Consider the following 25,585-nt stretch of genomic DNA (forward strand, 5'->3'; position numbering starts at 1 on the left):
CAACGGGAAAGAAAGACAGTTGCTTTTTGTTCTAAGACAGCCGGAGCAAGCACCACCTTGCATCCCATTGGTACCAATTAGCCACTCAATAGTTACAAAAGTGGTATTACAATGATTATTTCATGGATTATCTGGGGTGAAATGGATGCTGGGGAACCACCATGATGTTCATCGTAGGCTCATTTTCCCCTCCCATTCTCTCTTTTTTCGTAATAATGAGGCATAAGTTACATTCAGTAAAATACATACATCTCAATTGTTCATATCAGGGAGTTTTTACTGTTATGTAACCCATGTAACTACCACATAAAACAAGATACAGAACATTTATATCACCCCTAGAAAGTTCCTTCATGCACTTTGGACTCTTTAAACCAAAATAGTGTGGCATATTTTAATATAAGGATAATTATGAGGCTTCCTTTTTTTCCCCCAGAAGACAGAGAAAAACAAAGATGAAATTAAAATCTCAGAGAAAATGTCCTTTAATATAACCCTTTCAGAATTGTTTTCTAATTAGCATAGTTACTCTGAGAATATTGATTGTCTTCAGGGAGTTTAGAAAATGCTGCTTCCCCCCCGCCTGAGGGCTGTGTGTATGCTGACAAGGCTCTTGTCAAAGGCGTCACTCACCTTCTGTACAATTTCAGAAATGCAGTTAGTGAATCTAAATTGTGTCATGACCACGGAACTCCAGTTCAGAAGAAACCTGATTTATGAAAGTTACAGATTTATATTTTTAAATGTTTCTATTTCTTGACACAGGGATTCCACTGATTTTAATTATGTTGTATAAGTTTGCTCAGATATTCTAAAATTTAAATGAAACCAACTTGAAAGTTCCATTACTAGAAAGACAAGAGTGGTCAGAAAACATATTTTATTAACCCATTTCATCTAGTAAGAGTGAGTGTCTTAAATGTTTTTCTCTTGAGTACTGAATACACATGCAGGACAATGGACCTAAATAACATTAACTTTTGTTTTTCACTCCTTTGCTTTTGTATTGTCAATAGTCCAGTAAGGTTTAGGTTCTATCAGAAGTACTCAGATATGCAGTGGGCAATCGATAATTTCTACCTGGGCCCTGGATGCTTGGACAATTGCAGGGGCCATGGAGATTGTTTAAGGGAACAGTGCATCTGTGATCCAGGATACTCAGGGCCAAACTGCTACTTGACCCACACTCTGAAGGTAAGGCTAAAGCCCTGAACAGAAGCGCTACTCACGTCATGGGCAATGCCTAGGAACCAACTTATGTATGAGACATAATTTATAACAATGTCCTTTGAGTCCCTCAGGAAATAAATCATTTGAATAGAAACTTTTAAAATGTCATGTTTCCTAAGTACAAGAATATTAGGATCAAGTTCTATACGGTTTATCCAGTTCATAAAATGGGCCAGATTGTATGAATTACAAATGATAAACATTCTGGGTTTCCTTTTATTTTTTTCTTAAGCAGACTCTTAATTTAATTTAAAGTCAATATTAAGCCTTTTTTAACTTCACTTTTTCAGTTGATGTACTATTTGAAGGAGGATATTATTGTTATTGTTGTTGTTATTATAAAATAAGCCAAATAATATAGATACATTATCACAAAAGACCAAATGTTCAAAAAGGCCTGAACAGTATCTGAATTTTTGTTTAGAAAATTCTATGTTCTGATTTATTGACTGCTGAAATATCATGTATTAAGAATGGAAAGGTCACTTCTGAAAGCTTTATCTGTTATATCATTATTTAATATGCAAAGCAAATACGGTTATCCAATACAGTTACCATAATATGCATTCTAATTCTGTGAATAAACATAGTACATTTACCACTACAATAACAGAAAAATGACTAGGCTTAAAAAAGCAAAATTCCTAGTGATTGAAATCCAACATATGAGAGGCAACAATATAAACAAAACCTGTTCTGTCATTTGTGTTTGTTCTAATACCTCAACTATGGAATTGAACATTTTTTTAAATAAAATTGGAACACTACTCATTTGTCTGAAGATATATTATTAACAAATGAGGTTACCACATGACAAACATAGCTTTATATGCCACAAGTAATTAATAAACTTTTGAAAATCTAATTTCATTCATAAGCACTCAAATTTTATTAGTATTCCTCAGTTGGATAAGAAATTGTACAAATCTATAAATTATAAACCCTGATTAAAATCTTCTCTCGTGAGAGTTTCCGTGGTTAACCATGCATTTCTTCTAACACTTGTTTTCTTACCAACCTTCAATTATAAAACGTATTCATTTGCTATCCATTAGCAAGTGAAGTCAGACTGACATTTGACTGTATGTCTTTTACTATAGAATTGATTATCTTCTAAGTTTGTGAAAAAGAAGCTCTATTTAAATCATTTTAAGTACACAGTAAGATAGAACTCTCCTTAAAAAATGAAAATATATAGGTTTTTCTGTATATAGTTATTGCAATTGCAACAATAACAAATTGCCTTTATGATATCTTTTCATCATTTTAAAAAACAAGAAAAAATGTGTCTCTACCTAATACTAATCTGTATTATGGCCAAAATGAAAGCACTGATGATATAATGAATGGGGAAATTAAGACCTTGACTATGAGGAGATAAGCAAATTTTACATAAAATGTAGCCATGAACCTTTATACACTCTTTGAAAAACAGATTTTCTGGTTGTCAGTCATTCTTAGTTAAAAGAATAAACTGGAGACCTAGGGAAAAATACTTTATCCTAGATTTTGAGTACTTCTTATCGCCCTGCAACTTGGCCCTGATAAACAGGAGAAACACCTTTCTAACTGCCTTCTAAGGTTTACTTTCTTCTGATTTTATACAGAGAACTTTGGTTTCAAGTGTCCCTGCCTAGCCATATAGACCTTCAAAGTTCACTCTGTGCTAGAGGCTAAAGGACCCTGGCTGCCTAAAGTCGCCTCCAAAGTGAGGGCACACACACCAGGACAATCCACTGGGGAATGCTGGGGGGAAGTGCCGGATTTCATGTTTATACTTTATCTTATTCCTTTCAAATTTCCTTTTTCTGGCATGTTTCATAATATACATTACAGTAGTACTTTTATATACTGTATAAATAAATACACATATTTGGCGGTATATGCTTAAGTAACTTTTTACAGATAGAAGTAAAAAGTATAGTTTGGCTGGGCCTGGTGGCTCGTGCCTGTAATTCCAGCACTCTAGGAGGCCGAGGTGGGCAGATCACTTGAGGTCAGGAATTTGAGACCAGCCTGGCCAAAATGGTGAAGCCCCATCTCTACTAAAAATACAAAAATTAGCCGGATGTGGTGGCACACACCTGTAATCCTAGCTACTCAAGAGGCTGAGGCATGACAATTGTTTGAACCCAGGAGGCAGAGGCCACAGTGAACCGAGATAACAACACTGCACTCCAGCCCAGGTGTGAGAGCAAGACGTCATTTCAAGAAAAAACCTTGCTATAGTTGACTTTACAATTATTTTAAATTTCAGTTATTAAATATTATTTGAGCAGTTTAAAGATTTTCAGTATATGATAGAAAAGAACATTGTGGAGATTGCTGTTTTGTTAAACAGCTTTGGAAAAGCATTTGAAATCAGCTCTATTTTTTTTATATATATATTTTATTGCACTTTAGGTTCTGGGGTACATGTAAAGAACATGCAGGATTGTTGCGTAGGTACATACATGGCAATATGGTTTGCTGCCTCCATCCCCGTCACCTATATCTGGCATTTCTCCCCATATTATCCCTCCCCAACTCCGTACCCCCCATTGTCCCTCAGCTCTATTTTTTTAAGTCCAAGATATCACTCTGTATTGTCTTAAATATTCCATAGCTATCTAAAAGTGTTTTTTAACCACATCCTGCTTATTTTTTTCCCAGACTTTCCTGAAGGAACGCTTTGACAGTGAAGAAATCAAACCTGACTTATGGATGTCCTTAGAAGGCGGAAGTACTTGCACTGAGTGTGGAATTCTTGCCGAGAACACTGCACTCTATTTTGGGGGATCCACCGTGAGACAAGCGATTACACAAGATTTGGATCTTCGAGGTGCAAAGTAAGTCAATTTCTTGTTATTTCTATTACAACATAGCAAATTGGTCCCAAAACAAGGAACACTTGTATGGAAGAAATTATCTGGGACTTGAGTAGCGTATGTGTTCTAATGAACTATTCTGATAGATAATATGTGCTTGCATTCAGGTTCCTGCAATACTGGGGGCGCATTGGTAGTGAGAACAACATGACCTCTTGCCATCGTCCCATCTGCCGGAAAGAAGGCGTGCTGTTGGACTACTCTACCGATGGAGGCACGTTTCAGAGGTGTAAACCACACCTCAGAGCAGATTCCCAAATTCCATCCAACACCCTCAGAAAAGTCTCTGCAAAGCTTTGCTGACTTCACAGTTTGAATGGTGAAACTCACAAAGAAAAAGCTACAGATCTTGTTTGTATTACATGTTCCTTACAAGTGACTTCCGTGTTATGCAAAAAGGCAACAAGAGAGAAATCACATTAAAAAATACAGTTCAAACTTTATAAATAAGGAAAACAAACTGTATGCTTTACTGAAGCTTGATTATAAGTGATACACTTAAGAAATATATTTTGTCTGATTTTCCAAGTAAAAGATCTTTTTAAAACTTTTTAAAGCATTTTTAAAAGCTTCTGTGTAAATAAGCATGCAATAAATGCTGTAAAGAAGCTATAGAAATCTTCAAAAATTGTGAAAAAAGTCAGATTTTGTGAGTCTGTCATAGAATATTTTAATAGAATTCTGTTTTGTTATTTTGAAGTAGCTCAAACCAGACCAGTAATACCATGGTGTCTTTAGAAAAATCTCTTTAGCAGATAGATATCATTCTTAATACCCAGCTGATTAAAAGATGACCCTAAAGTATTTTAAGGTATTTGAAGGATATTTTCTTATTTAAACATCCCACGTACAGTTTTATCAAGCAAGAAGAGATAAACTTTATACTAGTCCAAATAATTACAAATTGCATAAAATTACAATAACTATATTTTAATACTAATAGCTGTTGTCTAGAAACATGTAAAACATGGGCGTGCCTCATTATTTGTGAGAAATAAGAATAAAGAAGTAAATAAAGCAAAAACATAACTAATTTTTACTTCAGTTTTTATTTTGGCCAACTCTTTTGAAATATCCTTCCCCTCATATCATCAGCCTCATACAAAACAGTGTTTATAAATACTAAATACCTAACATCAAAGTCAGCAAAATCAATTGTTATTTCCTGGTTGAAAATTTCTTTGGGAAATTCACAGTATCTGAAGTATACTGGTGGTTAAGGGGGAAGGAGATTCTAGATTTATTGCTATTTTGGTATATTTGTTATTATAGGAATAACCTGGACTTTGCTCCATGAGATGGATTACCAGAAATATATTTCTGTGAGACATGACTACATACTTCTTCCTGAAGATGCCCTCACCAACACAACTCGACTTCGCTGGTGGCAGCCCTTTGTGATCAGCAATGGAATTGTGGTCTCTGGGGTGGAGCGTGCTCAGTGGGCACTGGACAACATTTTGATTGGTGGAGCAGAAATCAATCCCAGCCAATTGGTGGACACTTTTGATGATGGTAAGAAACAAGACATTGAACAATTTTCTTTCCTGTGAGCCTTTCTGTTTATGCCTTCAGATACATTATCACATGAAAACCATTTATAAGAGTGCCTAGCACATACTCCTGTTCAACAACTGTTAGCTGTTATTTTGCCCAGTGGTTTATAAATCTTCAAAGTTGGCTGCCTGTGGAAATGTCAACTGAGAATTCAATAAATCCTGTTAAAGGCAAAATGTCTAGCTTTAAATATAATTTGAAATTTCAGTACCCCAAAATAATTTTAGTTTCTTTAGTAATTAATGTGTCACAGAAATACTTAATGCACTGGCTGACAAAGTCTATCAAGAACTTTTCAGTGGTAAGCTATCTAAACTAGCAATTACATTTTAAAAGTATGGTAATAACTATGCTACCATTTAACAGTCTTGTCTAAGTTTGATTTCTCACATTGGATTTATGCATTATCCCAGTTAAATAAAAATCAATTCTAAAGAGGAAGCAGAAAGCTAGTAGAGCATAAACATTTAAGGGCTTCAACAATAAATCAATCCATTCAAGAGAATAACATGCCATATTGCTTCCAATTTTCCTTAACAGAAGGCACTTCCCATGAAGAAAACTGGAGTTTTTACCCTAATGCTGTAAGGACGGCAGGATTCTGTGGCAATCCATCCTTCCACCTCTACTGGCCAAATAAAAAGAAGGACAAGACTCACAATGCTCTCTCCTCCCGAGAACTCATTATACAGCCAGGATACATGATGCAGTTTAAAGTAAGGAAAACTGGCTCTTTAAAACAGAAAGTAGCATTACATTTGGGGGCTGTGGGTGGGGGGGAATGTTTATTCAGACAACGATAAGGAAATGACTAATATTATTTATTAAAAGAGAGTTAGTGTTATGAATAAAAAGAGGTCATCTTTTGCAAAGACCTTTATTCAAGTATGATTATTTGAGGATAGATAAAATCCCTGAAAATGTTGAGGCATAGCAAGAAATGTAACTATTAGACTGGTGCAAAAGTAATTGCAGGCTGGGTGCAGTGGCTTATGCCTGTAATCCAGAACTTTGGGAGGCTGCAGTGAGAGGATCACTTGAGGCCAGGAGTTCAAGACCAGCCTGGCCAACGTGGTGAAACCTCGTCTCTACAAAAATAAAATAGAAAAAAGCCAGTCATGGTACTGCACACTTGTAATCCCAGCTACTCAGGAGGCTAAGAAACAAGAATTGCTGAAACCTGAGAGGTAGAGGTTGCAGTGAACTGAGATCACACCACTGCACTCCAGCCTGGGCAATAGAACAAGACTCTGTTTCAAAAAAAAAGGAATTGCAGTTTTATGTCATTAAAAGTAATGGCAAAACTCACAATTACTTTTACACCAACCAAATATATTCTATTTCATCTGTGTCATCTAGACTTCAGTCTCCCTAACCCTGTAAATAAAAAAACTCAAATAGGAGACTCTACCTACTTCTAGCGCTCTGTAACATTATCTCCTTTTTATGTTGCACAATTCTCTCTCTGTCCTTTCCCTTCCTCTCTCTCTCTCTGCCATCATCTCTCACTTTCTCTCTCTGCCTCTTTCTCTTACTCCATGCCTATTATGTGCATTGAGCCATTTGTTTCTCCATCTTTTTTTTCAGTGTATCTTTTTATTTTCATGTGTCTCTGACTTCATATGCCTGTACTACGTTAGTCCAGTTGGAACTTCATAAACTCTCAAAGAATTAAGGAGGACTCTCAAATCTTTTAAACTGAATATTTATTCATATAGAATGGAAGTGAAGATATAACAAATACTTAATAGACACTTATAAAGGCAACGCAATATCAATTGATGTGTCTCTGTTGCAAACACCTGTAATCCCAGCACTTTGGGAGGCTGAGGAGGGAGGATCTCTTGAGGCCAAGAGTTCAAGAGTAGCCTGGGAAACATAGCAAAATATCTATCTCTACAAAAAATATACAAGATAAAAAATTATCTGGGCATGGTGGCATGTACCTGTAGTCCTAGCTGCTCAGGAGGCTGAGGCACAAGAATCACTCGAGCCCAGGAGTTGGAGGTTACAGTGAGCTGTGATCCCACCACTGCACTCCAGCTAGGGCAACAGAATAAGACCCTATTTCTCTCTCTCTCTCTCTCTCTCTGTCTCTCTGTCACACACACACATACACACACACACACACACAAAGTCATTACAGAAATGCATCGTATTACTAGGCCATTTTAAAGACATCAGTTATTCTAATACCCTATTTTGATGTACTACAATAACAGTTAATAGTAAGAATCTTTATTAGCAGAAATAAAAATGTATTTGCTTTTTACCTCAGCTCTATGTTAAACTCTCCTTCAGAAACTGAAGGGTAAGGCAAGCTCCCCAAATGCTACCACTCTTTTGGAACTATTTTTAACTTAGTGATATGAGGGAGTGTTAGACCACCTCTACTTCTAAGCTATGTTCCTTAAGAGTGAAGATTTTCCCTCACGTTGTGGCCCAGATCAAAGGCATTAAATTTGATTGAGTTGATTGGACTCTCCTCTTTTGTTACTTCTGTAACAGAAGTAACTGAACTGAAGAGGCTAGGTCTCTCTTTCTCTAACCAAGGCAATTTCTTTAGGAAAAAAAAAGAGAGCTTATCCTTAAAAATTTAATAAAGTATCACTAAAACTGCACACTTAAAAGTCACCAGAAACTTACCATACCCAACATCAACAGCTTTTGTAAATTCCCCATCTTCCCTTTCCTCTGTGTACCCTTTGACAATGTTATTCTTGCCCTCTCCAACCTGTGGAATTCTCTTTCCCCTAGGCTTCTGGCTTCTCTGCTGGTCCTCCTTTTACTTCTTTGATATCTACTATATTTTAGCTTTTCTCCGCTCAGGCCTCTAAATGTCAGCATTTCTCAGTATGTATCAACTTTCATCTCCCTCCATAGACATTCTCACCATCAGGAATTGTATCCAATCAGGACTCAAAATTTGAATCACCAAATTTGTATGGCCTTTATGTATTATTAATGATTCAAACATTTAATTACATATAATATGAAAAGTTTTCATTTATATGAAAATACAGAAAACCCAAGAATGGATATCAAGTAATTAAAACTGTTGCTTTTAATTCCAAATAAAAATTTAATAGTAACGTCAAGAAAGTTAGTATATCAGTGAAAATGTTTTGAATCAGTGATACTTTCCGTTTCTGTCTATAAATTCTGCTAATGTTACTTTCTTTTTGGTCAATTTATCTTACCCAGATTTGTGATTAATGCTTAATTTTCATCTCCATGCAAAATTGCATGTTTTTAACAGAATTTAAAAGAAGGTATTCTTGGTATCCCAGCAGGCTGCTCTGTAAAAGCTTCTCTGAATAGTATCAATCAGAGTAATAATGGAGAGGGATGGGATTTTTAATTAACGGGATTCAGTATCATCTAATCTTACCTGTGTGTTGATTGTTTATGTTTGTTTTAGATTGTGGTGGGTTGTGAAGCCACTTCTTGTGGTGACCTTCATTCTGTAATGTTGGAATACACTAAGGATGCAAGGTTTGTGAAATAATTTTTAACATTTTCTCCAAACTTGAATATCCAGTCCAAATGGTTATCTGTTTTTCAAGGTAGCTGCTTACAGAGGAATAACCTTATATCTTAAAAGGAGCAGTTCATGCATATTTTTATATAAATTTCATTTGTACAAAAAATATATATATGTCTTATATTCAAAATTTTCCTTCAAACCAAAAAATCCATTTTCATGCAAGGATGCCACCAAGAAACTTTATATTTTAATTTTTTTCAAAATAAAGCACTACATTTGTCTTCTGAGTAGAACTCTCTTATTCATGTTACTTATTTTCAACTACCTTTAACAAAAAGTTTAATCAATGAATGATCTCAATATGCTTCAGCCAGAGTCTCCTTTCTGAAGCATATTAGCAGTATTGAATAAAAGTCTGACATGAGTTAGTTACCTTATTAGGGTTAATAGCCCTCCCACTATCACCTTTAAAAAACTAATTACATTAAGTTTGGGGAGACAGACAATTTTGTCAGTCAATTCCAGGTATATTTCTAGTAACAATGTCGGTAGGAAGAGTCCACCAGAATTCATCGCCATACATCATATTATTTTATTCTGTTGTCTGTGTGCTTTTAAAGAGTCAGAATATGTCTTATAAGAAAATACTTTTAATTTTTTAATAATCTGTAATTATAAATGTGTATAAGAAACAGGAAACTCCCATAAAAATAGTTTAATGTAACCTATGCGCAAAGCATTACCTTGACCTTAGACAAATTGTTTCTCTTACAATTTGTCTAACGAAGCTTTTTGGTTTTTGCAGATCTGATTCCTGGCAGCTCGTACAGACCCAGTGCCTTCCTTCGTCTTCAAACAGCATTGGCTGCTCCCCCTTCCAGTTCCATGAAGCCACCATCTACAACTCTGTCAACAGCTCAAGCTGGAAGAGAATCACTATCCAGCTGCCTGACCATGTCTCCTCCAGGTAGGTTGCAAATTAAGGTAAACTTTGTGAAATTATCTGACCTCTCTACAGAGTTCATGCAGTGAGCTGAAAACAACTGACTGTCAGCCAGAGCTTCACATGCAGCCCTGGCACCCTCTCCCAGCTTCTCTCCATCCTCTCACCAAGCCATGCCCCCAAATGGCAACTGCATGTCCCAGGAGGAAATTGGAGTTTGTTTGTTTGTAAATGATTCAGAGATCTCAGATTTCCCTTGACTTAATACCATAGCATGTACCAAACTCAATCACAGGCCCTGAATGACAGACCCCAATCCAAAACTGGCAGTGGCACCAGTTCTGTCCTAGTGTTCTCCCAAAGGCTGCGCTTCTCATCCAGAAACAAATACCAGCTGGAGTGTGCAGGGCTGTCAGGTTACACAAAGCTCAGGATAAATACAATGGAGTGCAATCTTCCTAGAGCGGCATTCGGTTTACTCAAAGATTTGGAAAACGATAAACCTCTCTAGGAAAAATGGACACAGATTTATGATGGACTAGAATAGGAAATTCACATGAAATTTTCAGGGAAGATACAAGTTTCCAGAATGACATTTTGGGTTATACTCCCAGAGTGGGAGAAATACAAGTTATCTCACCTCTGCCTGCGGGATTCTCCAGGAAGACATTTGTGAACTTTTCAAAAGGGGACTTTTCTCACAAATAGTCCCCTCTCCCAGAGGCTGGAGCCAGGACGCAGCCATGGAAGTAACAACCTACTGAATTCCTTCTGCTCTCTGTGGTTTTTCAGTGCGACACAGTTCCGCTGGATCCAGAAGGGAGAAGAAACTGAGAAACAAAGCTGGGCAATTGACCACGTGTACATTGGAGAGGCTTGCCCCAAGCTCTGCAGCGGGCACGGATACTGCACGACCGGTGCCATCTGCATCTGCGACGAGAGCTTCCAAGGTCTGAATTCCAGGCTGTTGACTTTGATACAGGAGACCATGAGGTTCTCCTCATCTTAACGCGTATACAAAAGTCCACTAGGAAATGGGTAGAAACTCCAGCCTGAGGGATCTGAGATTCATGACACACTCCTTGGTCACTCCTTATTTATCTGTGGGACAAATTATTGAGCATAGCTTTATGCAATGTTCCTGAAGGCATTTTTTAAAATACAGAATTGAAATCCATTCCAGACATTCTATAAATATAAATGTATAAGCATATAAATCCAGATATGCTAAATTAGGATATGGTAAAGTACCTCGCATTCTCCTTTTTTCATATGACTCCCTGCCCCCGCCCACAGCCCCAGCACTTAATTTTCCACTTCTGGGCCTCTTTCCTTCCTGGCCTAGCTGCCTGTGCCTACAAACTTTACCGGTATCTGTCCTTCCTCAGCCTCTTCCAGCAGCAGCTGCCACTGTTCTCCAAAGATGTAGCTGACAACTGAAGATGTTCTGGTCTCCATGTCACTGTGACACACACACACACACACACACACACACACACACACACACAAAACTTTTATGACTCAAAGAAATACATCTTCACTGCTTGAGTTTCTAGAGACTGAGTATACATCCATGGCAGAGTATCTAATCGACTCCTCAATCATAGGAAATTGCTCTATTGGTCTGTTAGAAGGTCTGCAGGCCTGCTTTTCTTTGATCCAATGTTTCTAACAGGTTTCAGCCTCTATCATTACAAAGTTCACTTTCCATAATTACCATTCTATATCCTTATAGCTTAATACTTGGCCGATAGCAATGCTAATAAATCTTTGAATGAATCCTTACACTGTCTTATGCTTTACCATTTACATAGTATACACCAACTTATTCTTCAGTCACTTATCTATGATATCCTCATCAGTTATATATGGTTAATGTAATTATTCCCAGGCTATATGTAAAGAAACTGAGACTCAGGGAGGCTAAGTCTCAGTACGCTATCTGTATGTCTCTTTGTATATCATACAGATAGTCTCTTTGCTATCTGTATGAACTGCTAAGGTCATACAGATAGCTAATGTCAGAAAGACCACTATTCAGGTGGTTCTTTCCAATCAGCCTTGCTGTCTCTCATAGGTGAGAGATGTATCCAAAGAGGAGCAGAGATGTACAACTTCCCCCAGACATGCAATGTAAGAATCCATGTATTTGAATTCTGGAGTCGGATCTAATTAGATTTCTTCATTGATGCTGTTTTCTTGCATCCAAATCAAATGGATATGATTAATGTGGACTGCTGCACATCTCTGATATTAGAATTACTTAGCCATCTCCTTTCTCCCCTGGTATCACTGTCACTGAGACCAGCTGGGTCCGTCCCCATATTAACTGGAGAATTTTAACTCTAGGCAAATGAGTGAATCAAATGTCTCACAATGAGTCCTAGATGTCTGGAATTTGCCCTTTCCCCTGAACCAACAGAACTATGGCCTTTTAATTTTAAACTATTAAGGACATGTAGCTTAAATCAAGGGGAAATGCAAGCACATACACATTTGCTAATATATCTTCCTTAAATGCCAGTAATTCAGTTCAGTAGTCTCTGAGAGACACTTCCAGTTGCTTTTTTTTTTTTCTGAGATGGAGCTTTCACTCTTGTTGCCCAGGCTGGAGTCCAGCGGCATGATAGCTCACTGGAACCTCCACCTCCTGAGTTCAAGTGATTGTCCTGCCTGAGCCTCCCAAGTAGCTGGGATTACAGGCATGTGCCACCACACCCGGCTAAATTTTTGTGTGTTTTTAATAGAGATGGGGTCTCACCATGTTGGCCAGGCTGGACTAGAACTCCTGACCTCAGGTAATCTTCCCACCTTGGCCTCCCAAAGTGCTGGGATTACAGGCATAAGCTACTGTGCCCTACCCGTTACTGAATATCTTATATGTGCTAAATATTGTTTTAGGTGTTGGAATCCAACAATGAATTGAAATATAGACTCTGCTCTCAAGAATAATCAAGTATACATTAAGCTGTATTTTCTACTACAAATCATGCTAGGAAAAAAGAAATCAGATAGGCCTCTCATGCCAGGGTGAGAGCCCCCTACTGAGACTCACCATTGGTGTACATTCAAGGCCCAGCCAGATGCTGTGGTATTTAAACAACAATTTTGCATGAAAAATACAGATATGAGCATTACATATTTTAGTAAACATTGACTCAAAGAAAATGGGATTTTTTTCCTAACAATATAAGCCAATAATTGCCAAAACAAAAGAAAAACATTTATTTCTAGGAATCTCTACTTAGTATTTTGCCATTCATTTTCTTTGCATTTTTTATTTATTTTTTACTGTAACAACATTCTTTTTTTGCTGGATTTTGATATATTTCTTTCTTTTAATACACTTTAAGTTCTGGGGTACATGTGCAGAACGTGCAGATTTGTTACATAGGTATACACCTGCTATGGTGGTTTGCTACACCCATCAACCCGTCATCTACATTAGGTATTTCTCCTAATGTTATCCCTCCCGTAGCCCTCTACCTCATGACAGGCCTCAGTGTGTGATGTTCTCCTCCCTGTGTCCATGTGTTCTCATTGTTCAACTCCTACTTAAGAGTGACAACATGCAGTATTTGGTTTTCTGTTCCTGTGTTAGTTTGCTGAGAATGATGGTTTCCAGCTTCATCCATGTCCCTGCAAAGGACATGAACTCATTCTTTTTTATGGCTGTATGGCATTCCATGGTATATATGCGCCACATTTTCTTTATCTAGTCTAACATTGATGGGCATTTAGGTTAGTTCCAAGTCTTTGCTATTATGAATAGTGCTGCAGTAAACTTACTTGTGCATGTGTCTTTATAGAAGAATGATTTATTATCCTTTGGGTACATACCCAGTAATGGGATTACTGGGTCAAATGGTATTTCTATTTCTAGGTCCTTGAGGAATCGCCACACTGTCTTCCACAGTGGTTGAACTAATTCACACTCCCACCAACAGTGTAAAAGCATTCCTATTTCTCCACATCCTCCCCAGCATCCCAGCATCTGTTTTTTCCTGACTTTTTAATGATCGCCATTCTAACTGGCATGAGATATTATCTCATTGTGATTTTGATTTGCATTTCTCTAATGACCAGTGATGATGAGTTTTTTAAATATGTTTGTTGGCTACGTAAATGTCTTCTTTTATGAAATGTTTGTGCATATCCTTCACCAACTTTCTGATGGGGTTGTTTTTTTCTTGTAAATGTGTTTAAGTTCCTTGTATTTTACCATTCTTACAGCAACAACAATGACTTAAATCTGAACTTGAATACTTGTTTTTAATCCTGAATGACTCTGGTTGGTCTAGTTAATTTCTGTGACTGTTCCTTTTCCTCTAGGTGATGATTGCTCTGTTTTCAGTCACGATCTTCCTACTTATATTAAAGATAATTTTGAGTCAGCAAGAGTCACCGAGGCAAACTGGGAGACCATTCAAGGTGGAGTCATAGGAAGTGGCTGTGGGCAGCTGGCCCCCTACGCCCATGGAGACTCCCTGTACTTTAACGGCTGTCAGATCAGGCAAGCAGCTACCAAGCCTCTGGATCTCACTCGAGCAAGGTACCCAAACCTCCGTATTGTAGTCCAGACATAAAATTAGTCACAAGCCCAGTGATTGTCCACTGTCTGTTAGATAGGATCATGAACTTCATGGCACAGATGTCATTAAGCAGTGAATACCTATCGTTTGAATTTGGGACAAGGAAGCATATATGTTTTCACAGCTCAGAATTATGCTTCACTAAGTTTATTAGAGAATTGCTCTGTATTTCTTCACACACAGTGGCTGAGTGGTGGTAATATAGGCATAAGCCCAGAGAAATCACCAAATATTTTTTTAAATGGTTAGGGATAATCTACATAGATAATTTAATGTTGAGCACAGGCAAGTATATAAATATAAATGTGTATGTGAAGTAAATTTGTAGCAATGCAAACATATGCCTATATTTAGCATACATAATGTGATAAATAGAAATGTTGGATGGATGAATGGGTAAGATCTTTAAAAATGTATGTGCCATCACAGCTGGTGGTTCATGCAGAGTAGAATGGGCAGAGACCTTGCAAATGACTAGGGAAGTGATCAACAAAGAAATACATAAGGAGAATTACATTTCCTTCCCTACCCAACCTTCCCAGCTTTGGCTACCTTATACAGAGTAAACATATCTTTTTGTCTATATAACTCAAGAAAAGATTCTAAGGCTTAAAAAAAGATTGCTAAGTATTATTCTAGAGTATTTCTTGAGTGCTAAAAAGTGTTCAATAGCTATGAGGATATTTGAGAATTCAATATGTTTAGTTAATGAGAAGATAGTTTACTTGAAACCTTTCACTTTGGAAAATGTAACATTAGTGATGTATTTTCAGAGGTGGAAAGGCATGTTTGGGGCCCTTAATATGATAAACAATGAAAATATAATAAAATTAATTCCTGTACGGAAACCATGATATGATAAAAGTTACATCTACCATCTTCTTTTTTCTTTTTCTTTTTTTTGTTTTTTTTTTTTGGCCTACCAAAATAGTATACTTAATATAGAGACAAGCTGGTGTCTTCTGTAACACCACCATATACAGCTGCAACTAGGTGCTTAGTTAGCAATGGTACACTATGTTGTTTTAAATTCGTTTATGCATTTATACATTTTTGAGTCTAGCTCTTTATTCCACCACCCACTTTAAATTGGGTACTCTGTTAATCATGAGGAATCTTATAAGGATTTATATCCCATGCCTAAAAGCTCTATCTAGGGCAAGGATGACAATGAAAAGCAAAATGTCATGTTGAACAGAACAATATACATGGCTCAGGATCTGCATGTCCTAACTCAATTTTCCTGCAGCTCTGATCTCCAGACAGCCTTTCCTAAAATAGTCATAATGATGTATCCCCATCCAGATGTATTATTCTTGGAGCTTTTTGTAAAAAGAATGCAGCATAAATATTGTGGTCGTATTCCTTGTCCTCTCCATGTCCTCAGCTGTCTGTTTGGCCCACGTTACCTTTCAGAGAATAGAAGATGTTTTAAATGAAATACTCTAACAAGATTTTCAACATCATGAAAAGAGGACACATCTTTGAAAGTCAAAATTGCTTTCTTTGTCCAGAAAATTAGCCTTCTGAGGTTTTCATATGTATAATATAGAAGGGAGTATAAATAAATGTTGGTTTTCACATGTATAATATGGAAGTTTCCACATGTATAATATAGAAGGCAATATAAATAAATGTTGTTACTAATAGTGATTTAGTCATAAGACTGGCTGCTTCTGATTCTACTACATTATGAACCAGAAATCATGGACTTTAGGAACAAGAAAAGATTAAGGAGGTATAACTCCTTTAATACTTCCTGAATTTGGTTTAAAGATTATTCCCAGCTGAGACTAGTGGCTCACGCCTGTAATCCCAGCACTTTGGGAGGCTGAGGCAGACAGATCCCCTGAGGTCAGCAGTTTGAGACCAGCCTGGCTAAGTAGTGAAACCCTGTCTCTACCAAAATTACAAAAAATAGCCAGGTATGGTGGCACGCATCTGTTATACCAGCTACTAGGGAGGCTGAGTTAGGAGAATTGCTTGAACCCAGGAGGTAGAGGTTGCAGCAAGCCAAGATCGCACCACTGCACTCCAGCCTGGGTGACAGAGCAAGAATCCCTCTCAAAAACTAAGTACAAATAAAAATAAAGATGATTCCCCTGTGTCTTTCAGCAAAATCATGTTTGTTTTGCAAATTGGGAGCATGTCACAGACGGACAGCTGCAACAGTGACCTGAGCGGCCCCCATGCTGTGGACAAGGCAGTGCTGCTGCAGTACAGCGTCAACAACGGGATCACCTGGCACGTCATCGCTCAGCACCAGCCTAAGGACTTCACACAAGCTCAGAGAGTGTCTTACAATGTCCCCCTGTAAGTGGCCCAAATGGAAAGGCATGGTCTCATGCATAATCCTTTTGTGAATTTCTGAGAATCACAAAGTTTGAAGTAGAAATTGTGTGAAGTTACTGCACCAATGCCACAAAACTAGGTGGTGGCAGAACCAAGACTAACCCAGAGCTCCAAAGTGATGTTACTGTTTTCAGTTAGGGCCCAAAAGGCACAAATTAAAGCAAAGAATAAGGACAAGAGGGAATAGACAATAACAACTAAGTGAAAGGATAGTTTTTGCTTATTTCCCTTGCTTTAATCAGCTCTTCTAGTCTTAGAAAACATTTATTTTCTGCTGCTGTGCTAGTTTGAAATTTCACTGAAGCTAAGTACTCGTGTCAGTTTTGCTTTGCATTGTAAGACCAGCTTCTGGCACAGTGTCTGCCACACAGAAAGCACTCCATGCTTGACCAAAAATCTTTGAGATATTAATGAAACAAGGGAAAGGAGGGAGAGAGAAGGAAAAGTTTTACAAGTCCTTGAGTAGCCAATAAAATTTAATGCCACTCAGAAGAATACTATGACCTAAGCCAGTCTGAATTCCATGCATAATATTTTGTTGATTTAGATTAGCCTATTGTAATACTTGATATCTAGAAGGCACATACCAAAAGGTTCGGTTTCCTAATGTATAATATCTTTGTCCTTCTGTCTGTGACCCAGGGAGGCACGGATGAAAGGAGTCTTACTGCGCTGGTGGCAACCACGCCACAATGGAACAGGTCATGATCAGTGGGCTTTGGATCATGTGGAGGTCGTCCTGTGAGTATCTGATACATGGCATCCCATGTCCATTTTAGGAAGGTTTGAAATTCCTTTGATATGGCATGCTCCTTAATTCAGTAAGAACTATTTTTGATAAGAAGCCCCTATAGGAGCACTTTGGCTTATACTCTTTTGCAACTACAAATTATAGCTCAAGTCATCAGTGAAATAGCAAAGCCCCAAATGAAATGTAATGTACCTTAGAAAACCTCCATAAGTGCAACATTTATTTAAGGATTGATAATATTGGTTAAATTGGATAAAACAAAAGTCTCCAGGTAAATGGGAAACCATGTCTTACGGCAGATATGGGTTGCCTTATGAAATGAGATGACATCCTTAAAGAGGAAGAATTTGTAGTGGGCGGTGTATGAAGTGTTACTAGCTAATGTGCCCAATTACAGACATTCTCCATTTAATGATGTGGTTGCAACTAGAACGAAGAATCTGCGGTATCAGATTGCTCCTAACCAATTCCAGCACCTAACAAGTTAAAGGTGTTTTTCCCCCTTTATATAATTAAGCTGTCACCACTGTCACCTGGCCGGGTTGACTGTTCCCTCACAGAGAGATGACTTGCTTTTTCTCTAACAATCTAGTTCCTGTAGAACTGGAATGCTTATGTCTCGACGGGTTCGGACTGATGGCTCCAAGTGGTTGGCAAGGAGAGGCGAATCTTCTCGGTAGATAGGTTCAAATGTTCATTCTGTTTGCCAAATCCAAAGTGAAATCAGTCCCGTGGCTGATTTCAGTCATTTTGCCAGCAAATTTAAGTGGTTAATTGGTAGGAAAACTACCAGATTTGTTTTCGTTCAGTCATAGCCATGAGCTAAATTTTTCAGTCTTGAGCTAGCCCTCGTCTTAGTTTTCACTGAGGCACCTGCTTGCATGGCATCCATATCAACCCCCAACTCTTAAGAGCAACCTGGTCCCCACACTAGCCTCCTGTGCGCGCTGCTGCTTTTGGACAACTTGCTGGGCTCTGCCTCTACAAGACAAAGTTGAAGTTTAAAGTAACAGTCCAGACTCATCTGAATCTATGAGGCTGATGTTTTACTTAGATATTGATTTCCTCAGGGTATGCTATTCCAGCAGAATAAAATAACCTGGGCCGTGAGGTGAATCAGTGTACAGTAAGGCCATAGAGAGATGTCCAAACAGACCAAAATCTAACCCTAGAACCATTCTGCCGTGGCTACTTTCCTTTCAGAACAATCTGATTGAACGTCAGAATCACTTGGGAAGCTTTTGAAAACATCAGCAAATGTCCCAATGCTCAGGCCCATCTCTTTGGATGAGGCTTTAAATTAATCTTCAGTGGGAACTGGGCATCATTCTTGTTTTAAAAGCGGCTCAGGTGATTTTAATAAACTGGTAGAGAATAAAGTTAGAGTCTATAGCCACTTCTTACCTTTCAAGTGGCTTTCCAGTACAATTTACATTAATGGGACTTCCTATGCCTGACAAAGCATTACCAATTCCTATAGAAACTTCAAAACCTGACAGTCCTCAAAAGAAGGCAGGATACTAATCTTGCCCTTGAGTAAACACAATAATTCTTAACATATCACACATTTGAGTAGATATTTTCTTCCTGCCCAGTCAATTGCACTTACCTGTTTTGGATTTCAGAGACATATCATCACCAGTAATTTCCTCCCTTGTACTAAGATTAAAAAGCAGGGGTGGGGGGGTTCAGAGGTGCCAATATACCAGCCAGTGTAAAAGCAACCCCTTTACATATTGGAAACAGAACTCTATTCCTTGCTTCCTGTCAACCTGCTGCCTCAGAGGTTCTCAGAGCACCGCCAGGAAACCTCAGCACACAGCACCCAAGAAAACCTCTCAGGACACCTGGTGTTGGAATTAATGCTTATAAGCAACTGCCAGCATCAATCTCCATATTTTAAATACTTTGAAGAAGTTTTCATCTATCAGGCTTTTATCCTTATAAGTCTGTTTTTATCCTGCATTACAAACTCTCAGAGCACTAAAACATTTTGAATGAGATAAGAGCATTGCTACACTTGCATGGTGTTGCATGCTTTGGATTTTATTCCAAGTCTTCTGTCAGGAATACTTTTAAAATTATAACTTTATATATACCACCATATGCTTTTATGTATATATAATTTCAAAAGCAAGTGGCATTTAATGGCATTTCAAAAATTTGTTAAAATTAAAGGAATATATTTTCCTTCTTTTTGAAGAAATATCTCACAAAGCGGAGTTCAATAAATGAGTTGTTTCAAAAAATATATAATACTAAGATGTTGTATTTCCAGAACTATGTTTTCGATGTTTTGCTGTGATCTTAGAGTTTAACATTTCTATACCACTCTACCCTTTCAAAGTACTTCTTTTCAAAAGAGCCACAAAGAGTTTTAAGGCATTCATTCATTAATATGCACTTAGTAGCACTACAAAATAATCATTCATTCATTTGATGAGCTCAAAATAAATAGTTCCAGATAATTCAAAAAATTAATTATAATAGTTTTCCAGAGTGTCTTTCAATCATATGAGGCACAAGGAAGCTAGAGCCAAGGTTCATGTCATGATCACAAATATTTCTAATTATAACTTTGCTTCAGAGGATGTATATTTAAAAATAGAGAGGTGAAATACTTCCATAAAGCCCTATTAATTGAAAACCTTCTCTTAATCAACTACACTTTTGTATCAGAACACTTGGTTATTTGAACTAGCAACGTTAACTCCTCAAGCATGATGGGGAGAGGAGCAGACGGAGGTTTGTATCTTGAGAGATACAAACCCTACCTAACTGAAGGTTACAAGCAGGTCTACTGATATGTTTTTGCAACTAATGGTTGGGGCATACATTTCACTTAAGAATTTCTAGAAATGTGTTTCTTTTTTTAAGTGAAGGTTGGCCTTAATCTAACTTTATTACCATAGTTTCGCTTTTGTACATGTGCACCAAGGACACATGCTAAAAACCCCTAGAAAGAAAAATTATGGTCCCGCATGGTATCTTATATGGAGTTTAACCTCAGTACTGCCCATATTAACCAAGAAAACACAAGTTTAATGAGAACAAATTTAGGGTTTTTGACAATATTTCAGGATTTAAGAGTGTATCCTAAATGAACAAGATTTGTAATATCCTTTTAATTAAAGAGTTTAATTGTAAAATACTACATGTGGAAGGATTTGAGTTTCATAAATATGGACGTACAGAATGACAAGCCCCACATCATAAGGATGAAAACCACCGTTGTAGCAGTTAACAAGCAAAGTCTCTTATGCTTGTTTGAGAGTGTAATCTTCCCACTCTCGTGACATTTTCCAATAAAACCTGCACATGAAAAGCACTTCATGATGATTAGCCCCTGCTAATCTGCCATATAACAGATGAACCAAATTGACAGATAATTTTTTCCAGCCTCACTAGCTTACAAAAAGTCCTCATTCCGTAAAGTCTGATGTGGCATAACACAATCATTGAGAATAAGTGTTAGAAACCTAATTTCTCTGAATTCATTTGTTAGCATAGAATATTTATTTTTAGTAAATGTTTATAAATACATTTGGGCAGATCCCTCACAAGATCCATGCTGGTGGGATTCTTCTTAGGATAAAAGAGAATTTGTTGTCTTAGCCATTTTTGTTGGGCATTCATACTTCTATCCTAAGAATCTCCCTCACCCAACTCGCATTTCATTCACACATCACATTTCCTGTGTACGTGTCTAAGTCACAACCTGTCATGTGTATGATGAAGTGGGACAATTTTTGCATGTGTACCTTGAAAGTAAACTGCTCAGTAAAAAGTTAGCCTTCGTGAATGGATTTACTAAAAAAGTGAATTATTTCCACATTTATGGAGAACTGCAAACCTTATGTTGCTAACTATGGTCTTAAACGCATTTATCAGATTTTAAAATGAATTCCATCGTGACCATCCCCTCATGCTATTCATTATCAAGATACTGTCACATTTTTGGCACAAATGATTTATGGAGATGAGCATATTACATTTGTTGCAAAGCATATTTGTCCTTTATTAAATTTGATTGTGTTATCTGATATAGAAGACTTCTGTATTTTTCAAAGCCCGTTCCTTAATATATTCAGGAATTAGTATTTCCTAAATGTAAAATAATTGAAAACTCAGATTTAAAAATTGTAGTTTAAACAATTTAACATTTATAATTTATATGCAACATTTATGCCAAATGTAGTACTACAGCTACATGTACCTTAACATATGGTTATGAGCAAATATTGCATGTTGCATTACATAGAAAAGTATATGTACATATTGGGTGTAGAAGAATAAGAAATAACTTCTTTAATTTTTATTTTCAAAAGAGATGAAAAATCCTATATTGCGTCTAAACCTGATCAGACTTTTATGACTAATCACAGTGCTGCATGCATTGAAAGGCATTTTTTAACTTGTGTTATATTTCATTATTTGCTGTCATTGGTTTTCCACTAGAGTAAGGTAAGTTCTTCTTACTAAATCTGGGGAACTGTTTACTAATAGTTTCATCAGTGTCACCAAACTTAACTGAGAAGTTTTGTAAAACACCTTTGCAAGTGAAAAAAAAAAAATCTATGAACACAGTTATAAATGATACTGGCATATACTGGAACATTTGAAATATCCATGTAAACTCAGAGTCAATCAACTTGAGTTAAGTCCCTAATATGTACAGTATTGGGCACAACAGCATAGACCAGACTGCTAGTCAGCATTTCATCACAGGGCAACAGATTTGACTTAGATTCTCCTCTGTGCTTGGCACTGTATGCTGCTCTTAAAGTGCTCACTGTTGATAAATTTGTTATCAGGAGCAAGGGAAATAGAAATGTGCGCAAAAGATCTAGGGACTCTGATTAAATGTAATGTATTCCAAAAGACCATGAAGGTGCCTTGACTTACCAATTCTCCTCTAAGTTAATAACTGAATTGGCAGACATATTATGTGTTCATAAGACTTACGAGTTCTAGATCTTGTCCTTAGGTAAGATTGGCCACTTTTAATGTATACTTATATTTGTCTTCTGAGATACTTTAAAACTTAAGAAGGCAAAATGCTTATAATTCATCAAATATCAATATATAGTGCTAGAAGTTTTCGTTTAATCCTTACATCTCCCTGAGGTGCACATTATTAGATGTTATTCTCATTCTCATTTAGCAGAGAAAAGAAACATAAAATCTTCAGTATGTGTGAGCTATTTGTGCCTGCACTTACTTGTGCATAGCCTTCCTGAAAATGCATAGCCTTTGAAGTCAAATGGTGGCATTCTCTGTGCAGAGGTGTTTCAGCAATAGTTTGAATGGCAGCTTCCCATCTTATGCTCACCAATATTTCTCTCTAAGATATGTTGAACAGTCCACTGGATTCTTATGTCTGCATTTATATAAACCATTATTTGTTGTACCATATGTTTTGAAGATAAATTAATCACTAGCAAGTAAAAATGCCTAAATTTCTATGTGCTCAAATTAGTGTCAATTCTCTAACTCCTTCATTTTCCTTAGAATCCATTAAAAGATCAATTGAATGTTTTCATAATAATACATAAGCTAAGATTTTATCTCCATTGAAGAGTAACAGTTCAAAAGAGCACAGAATCAGTAGTTATTCAAAGATCATGCAATAGCTATATTTCCTCTGCAGAAACAAGGAAATATTTTATAATTCCATATGCTATCCAAGTCCCTAAACTCTCTTGGCAATGATGGAAATTTAAATTACCATTTTCCAGAAGACTTTGTTGTTCATTCTCCCTTCTTTCAATGACTTACTCATAATGGAAGAATTTTAAAGTGGACCTAGTTCTCTCCACAACCAAAGCAAATTGATATGTCAGGTGCAGAGTTGATATGCCTTGGGACAAACATAACCTGCTTTTATTGAACTTAAAATAAAAATTACTTTTTCCAGTAGTTGTAGTGAATAAATAAATCTTTACAACTTCATTTTACTTCTTATTATTTCAGTTATAAGGTTCTACAGCTGTACACTTACCTGTATCAAAAACAAAAATAGGCTCACAGATATAAGTAAAAAATGAGTAAATATAAGATAAGCTTGTTAAAAATCCCCCTAATGCCCAATGCTGTAAGTTAGACATTTTAGAAGGCATAGTAACTGTTAGTAACCATGTCAATTTATTGAATAGTCTTAAAGGCAGACAGCATTTTGGTATAGCTTGCCATAGTGCTTGATTTTAAAAAGCTTATAAACCATAAAATCGACTTCATTACATTCCAACCTAACTGACTCAAAAGATTTTTATATTTCACATACCAAACTACCAGTTAGTTTCAAGGATACTTTGATAGTGTGGCTTTTTTGTTTGCTATTGAGATAGAGTCTCGCTCTGTCACCCAGGCTGGAGTTCAGTGGTGTGATCTCAGCTCACTGCAATCTCCACCTTCTAGGTTCAAGCAATTCTCTTGTCTCAGTCTCCCGAGTAGCTGGGACTACAGCGTGTGCCACCACACCCAGATAATTTTTTGTATTTTTAGTAGAGATGGCGTTTCACTGTGTTAGCCAAGATGGTCTCCATCTCCTAACCTTGTGATCCACCCGCCTCAGCCTCCCAAAGTGCTGGGACTACAGACGTGAGCCACCGTCCCCAGCCACCATTTTTAATGTGACTATATGAACACTAGGCATCTATAGTAGGTCCATTACTATATGCATATCAACATTCTCAGGAATCCAAAGATATGATACTGATACATAAACTTATTCAAATGTAAAGAGCATCTAGGCCAGGCACAGTGGCCATGGTTATATAATCCCAGAACTTTTGGAAGGCCAAGGCAAGAGGATCACTTGAGGCCAGGAGTTTGAAACCAGCCTTGTCAAGATAGCAAGACGCTGTCTCTACCAAAAATAAAAATAAAAAATAAATAAGAAATATATTTAAAATATTTTAAGAAATAACATTATTTTTAAAAAAAAAAAAAGAGCATCCAGTGACTCAAAATGTCCCCTAAATTGGTTGTAATCTTCCACCTTGGACTAGTTTTTAGGACACTAAAGATCTGCAACCTGCTACTATTTATTTTCTCACCTATAAAGATGGAAACTTTAAATCAGCTCCATAATAGGTAAATAATTATATGGAGACATTGCTTTAAAGCTGTTAAATATGCTGCGCACCAAGTTTTGTTAAAACTACATGTTCTTTTTTTCCCATATATAAGGTAACTTTCATGTCAATCTAGGTTGCATTGAGATAACAAAATATCTTGAGTGTTCTAAGTTTATCTTTTTTTGATGTAAAATATTTTAACTATTTCAAATTCTCTTTGAGTACCTTATATCTTTAAGCATGTTTTTAACAATAATTTTCATTGCTTTAACTTTGCAATTATTCCTTATAGTTAAAGAGTAATGATTTACAACAGGAATCCAATCAGTAAGTCACCATAAGTTCAACAAATGTGCGTTGACCACCCAGGGGTCAGGCAGGAAGCTCAATGCTATGGTGTGGGGGTGGGGGGAGTTGGGGGTCTGGCTCCCATTCGAACAGAAGTTTAGTTGTGGGGAGCCAAGATATGAACACAAATAAACTCCTTCAAAGCAGGAAATGAGCACTATGAGAGTTCAAAGTAGGAAAAAAAGTTCACTTCTGGAGGGAGTAAGCAAAAAAGAAAATGTAATACTTGAACACATAGAATCTAGGAAGTAATGCTGATAACTGGCCAGTGAGATGGGTAGAAAGGACTCAAGACACGTTTGAGTAGAGCGGGTCTATATAGGAATGTAGAAAAAGAAAGGGCAGAATACGATTAAGCATGAAGAGGACTTGAAATGTC

The 25,585-nt window shown here is 37.0% G+C and overlaps 1 protein-coding gene across 3 annotated transcripts in view; it reads left to right on the top strand.

The window, feature by feature from the left end:
• RELN (reelin) overlaps positions 1–25,585 on the top strand; it is a 535,951-nt gene that overhangs the window by 507,105 nt on the left and 3,261 nt on the right. Inside the window, exons 53-64 of one of the 3 annotated variants that reach the window (XM_032276354.1) lie at positions 1,017–1,194; positions 3,883–4,058; positions 4,205–4,311; positions 5,370–5,612; positions 6,195–6,370; positions 9,076–9,149; positions 9,947–10,108; positions 10,877–11,034; positions 14,417–14,636; positions 16,792–16,989; positions 17,671–17,769; positions 22,238–22,243. In XM_032276354.1, the coding sequence (XP_032132245.1) occupies positions 1,017–1,194; positions 3,883–4,058; positions 4,205–4,311; positions 5,370–5,612; positions 6,195–6,370; positions 9,076–9,149; positions 9,947–10,108; positions 10,877–11,034; positions 14,417–14,636; positions 16,792–16,989; positions 17,671–17,769; positions 22,238–22,243 (1,797 nt within the window). Of the gene's footprint in view, positions 1–1,016; positions 1,195–3,882; positions 4,059–4,204; positions 4,312–5,369; positions 5,613–6,194; positions 6,371–9,075; positions 9,150–9,946; positions 10,109–10,876; positions 11,035–14,416; positions 14,637–16,791; positions 16,990–17,670; positions 17,770–18,371; positions 19,878–22,237; positions 22,244–25,585 lie in introns of those variants that run through there. The other 2 variants (XM_032276356.1, XM_032276355.1) reach the window with 2 other exon arrangements.

The sequence above is a fragment of the Sapajus apella genome, unplaced genomic scaffold (assembly GCF_009761245.1).
Source record: "Sapajus apella isolate SASKATOON/1434 unplaced genomic scaffold, GSC_monkey_1.0 scaffold7, whole genome shotgun sequence".
NCBI classification, from domain to species: domain Eukaryota; kingdom Metazoa; phylum Chordata; class Mammalia; order Primates; family Cebidae; genus Sapajus; species Sapajus apella.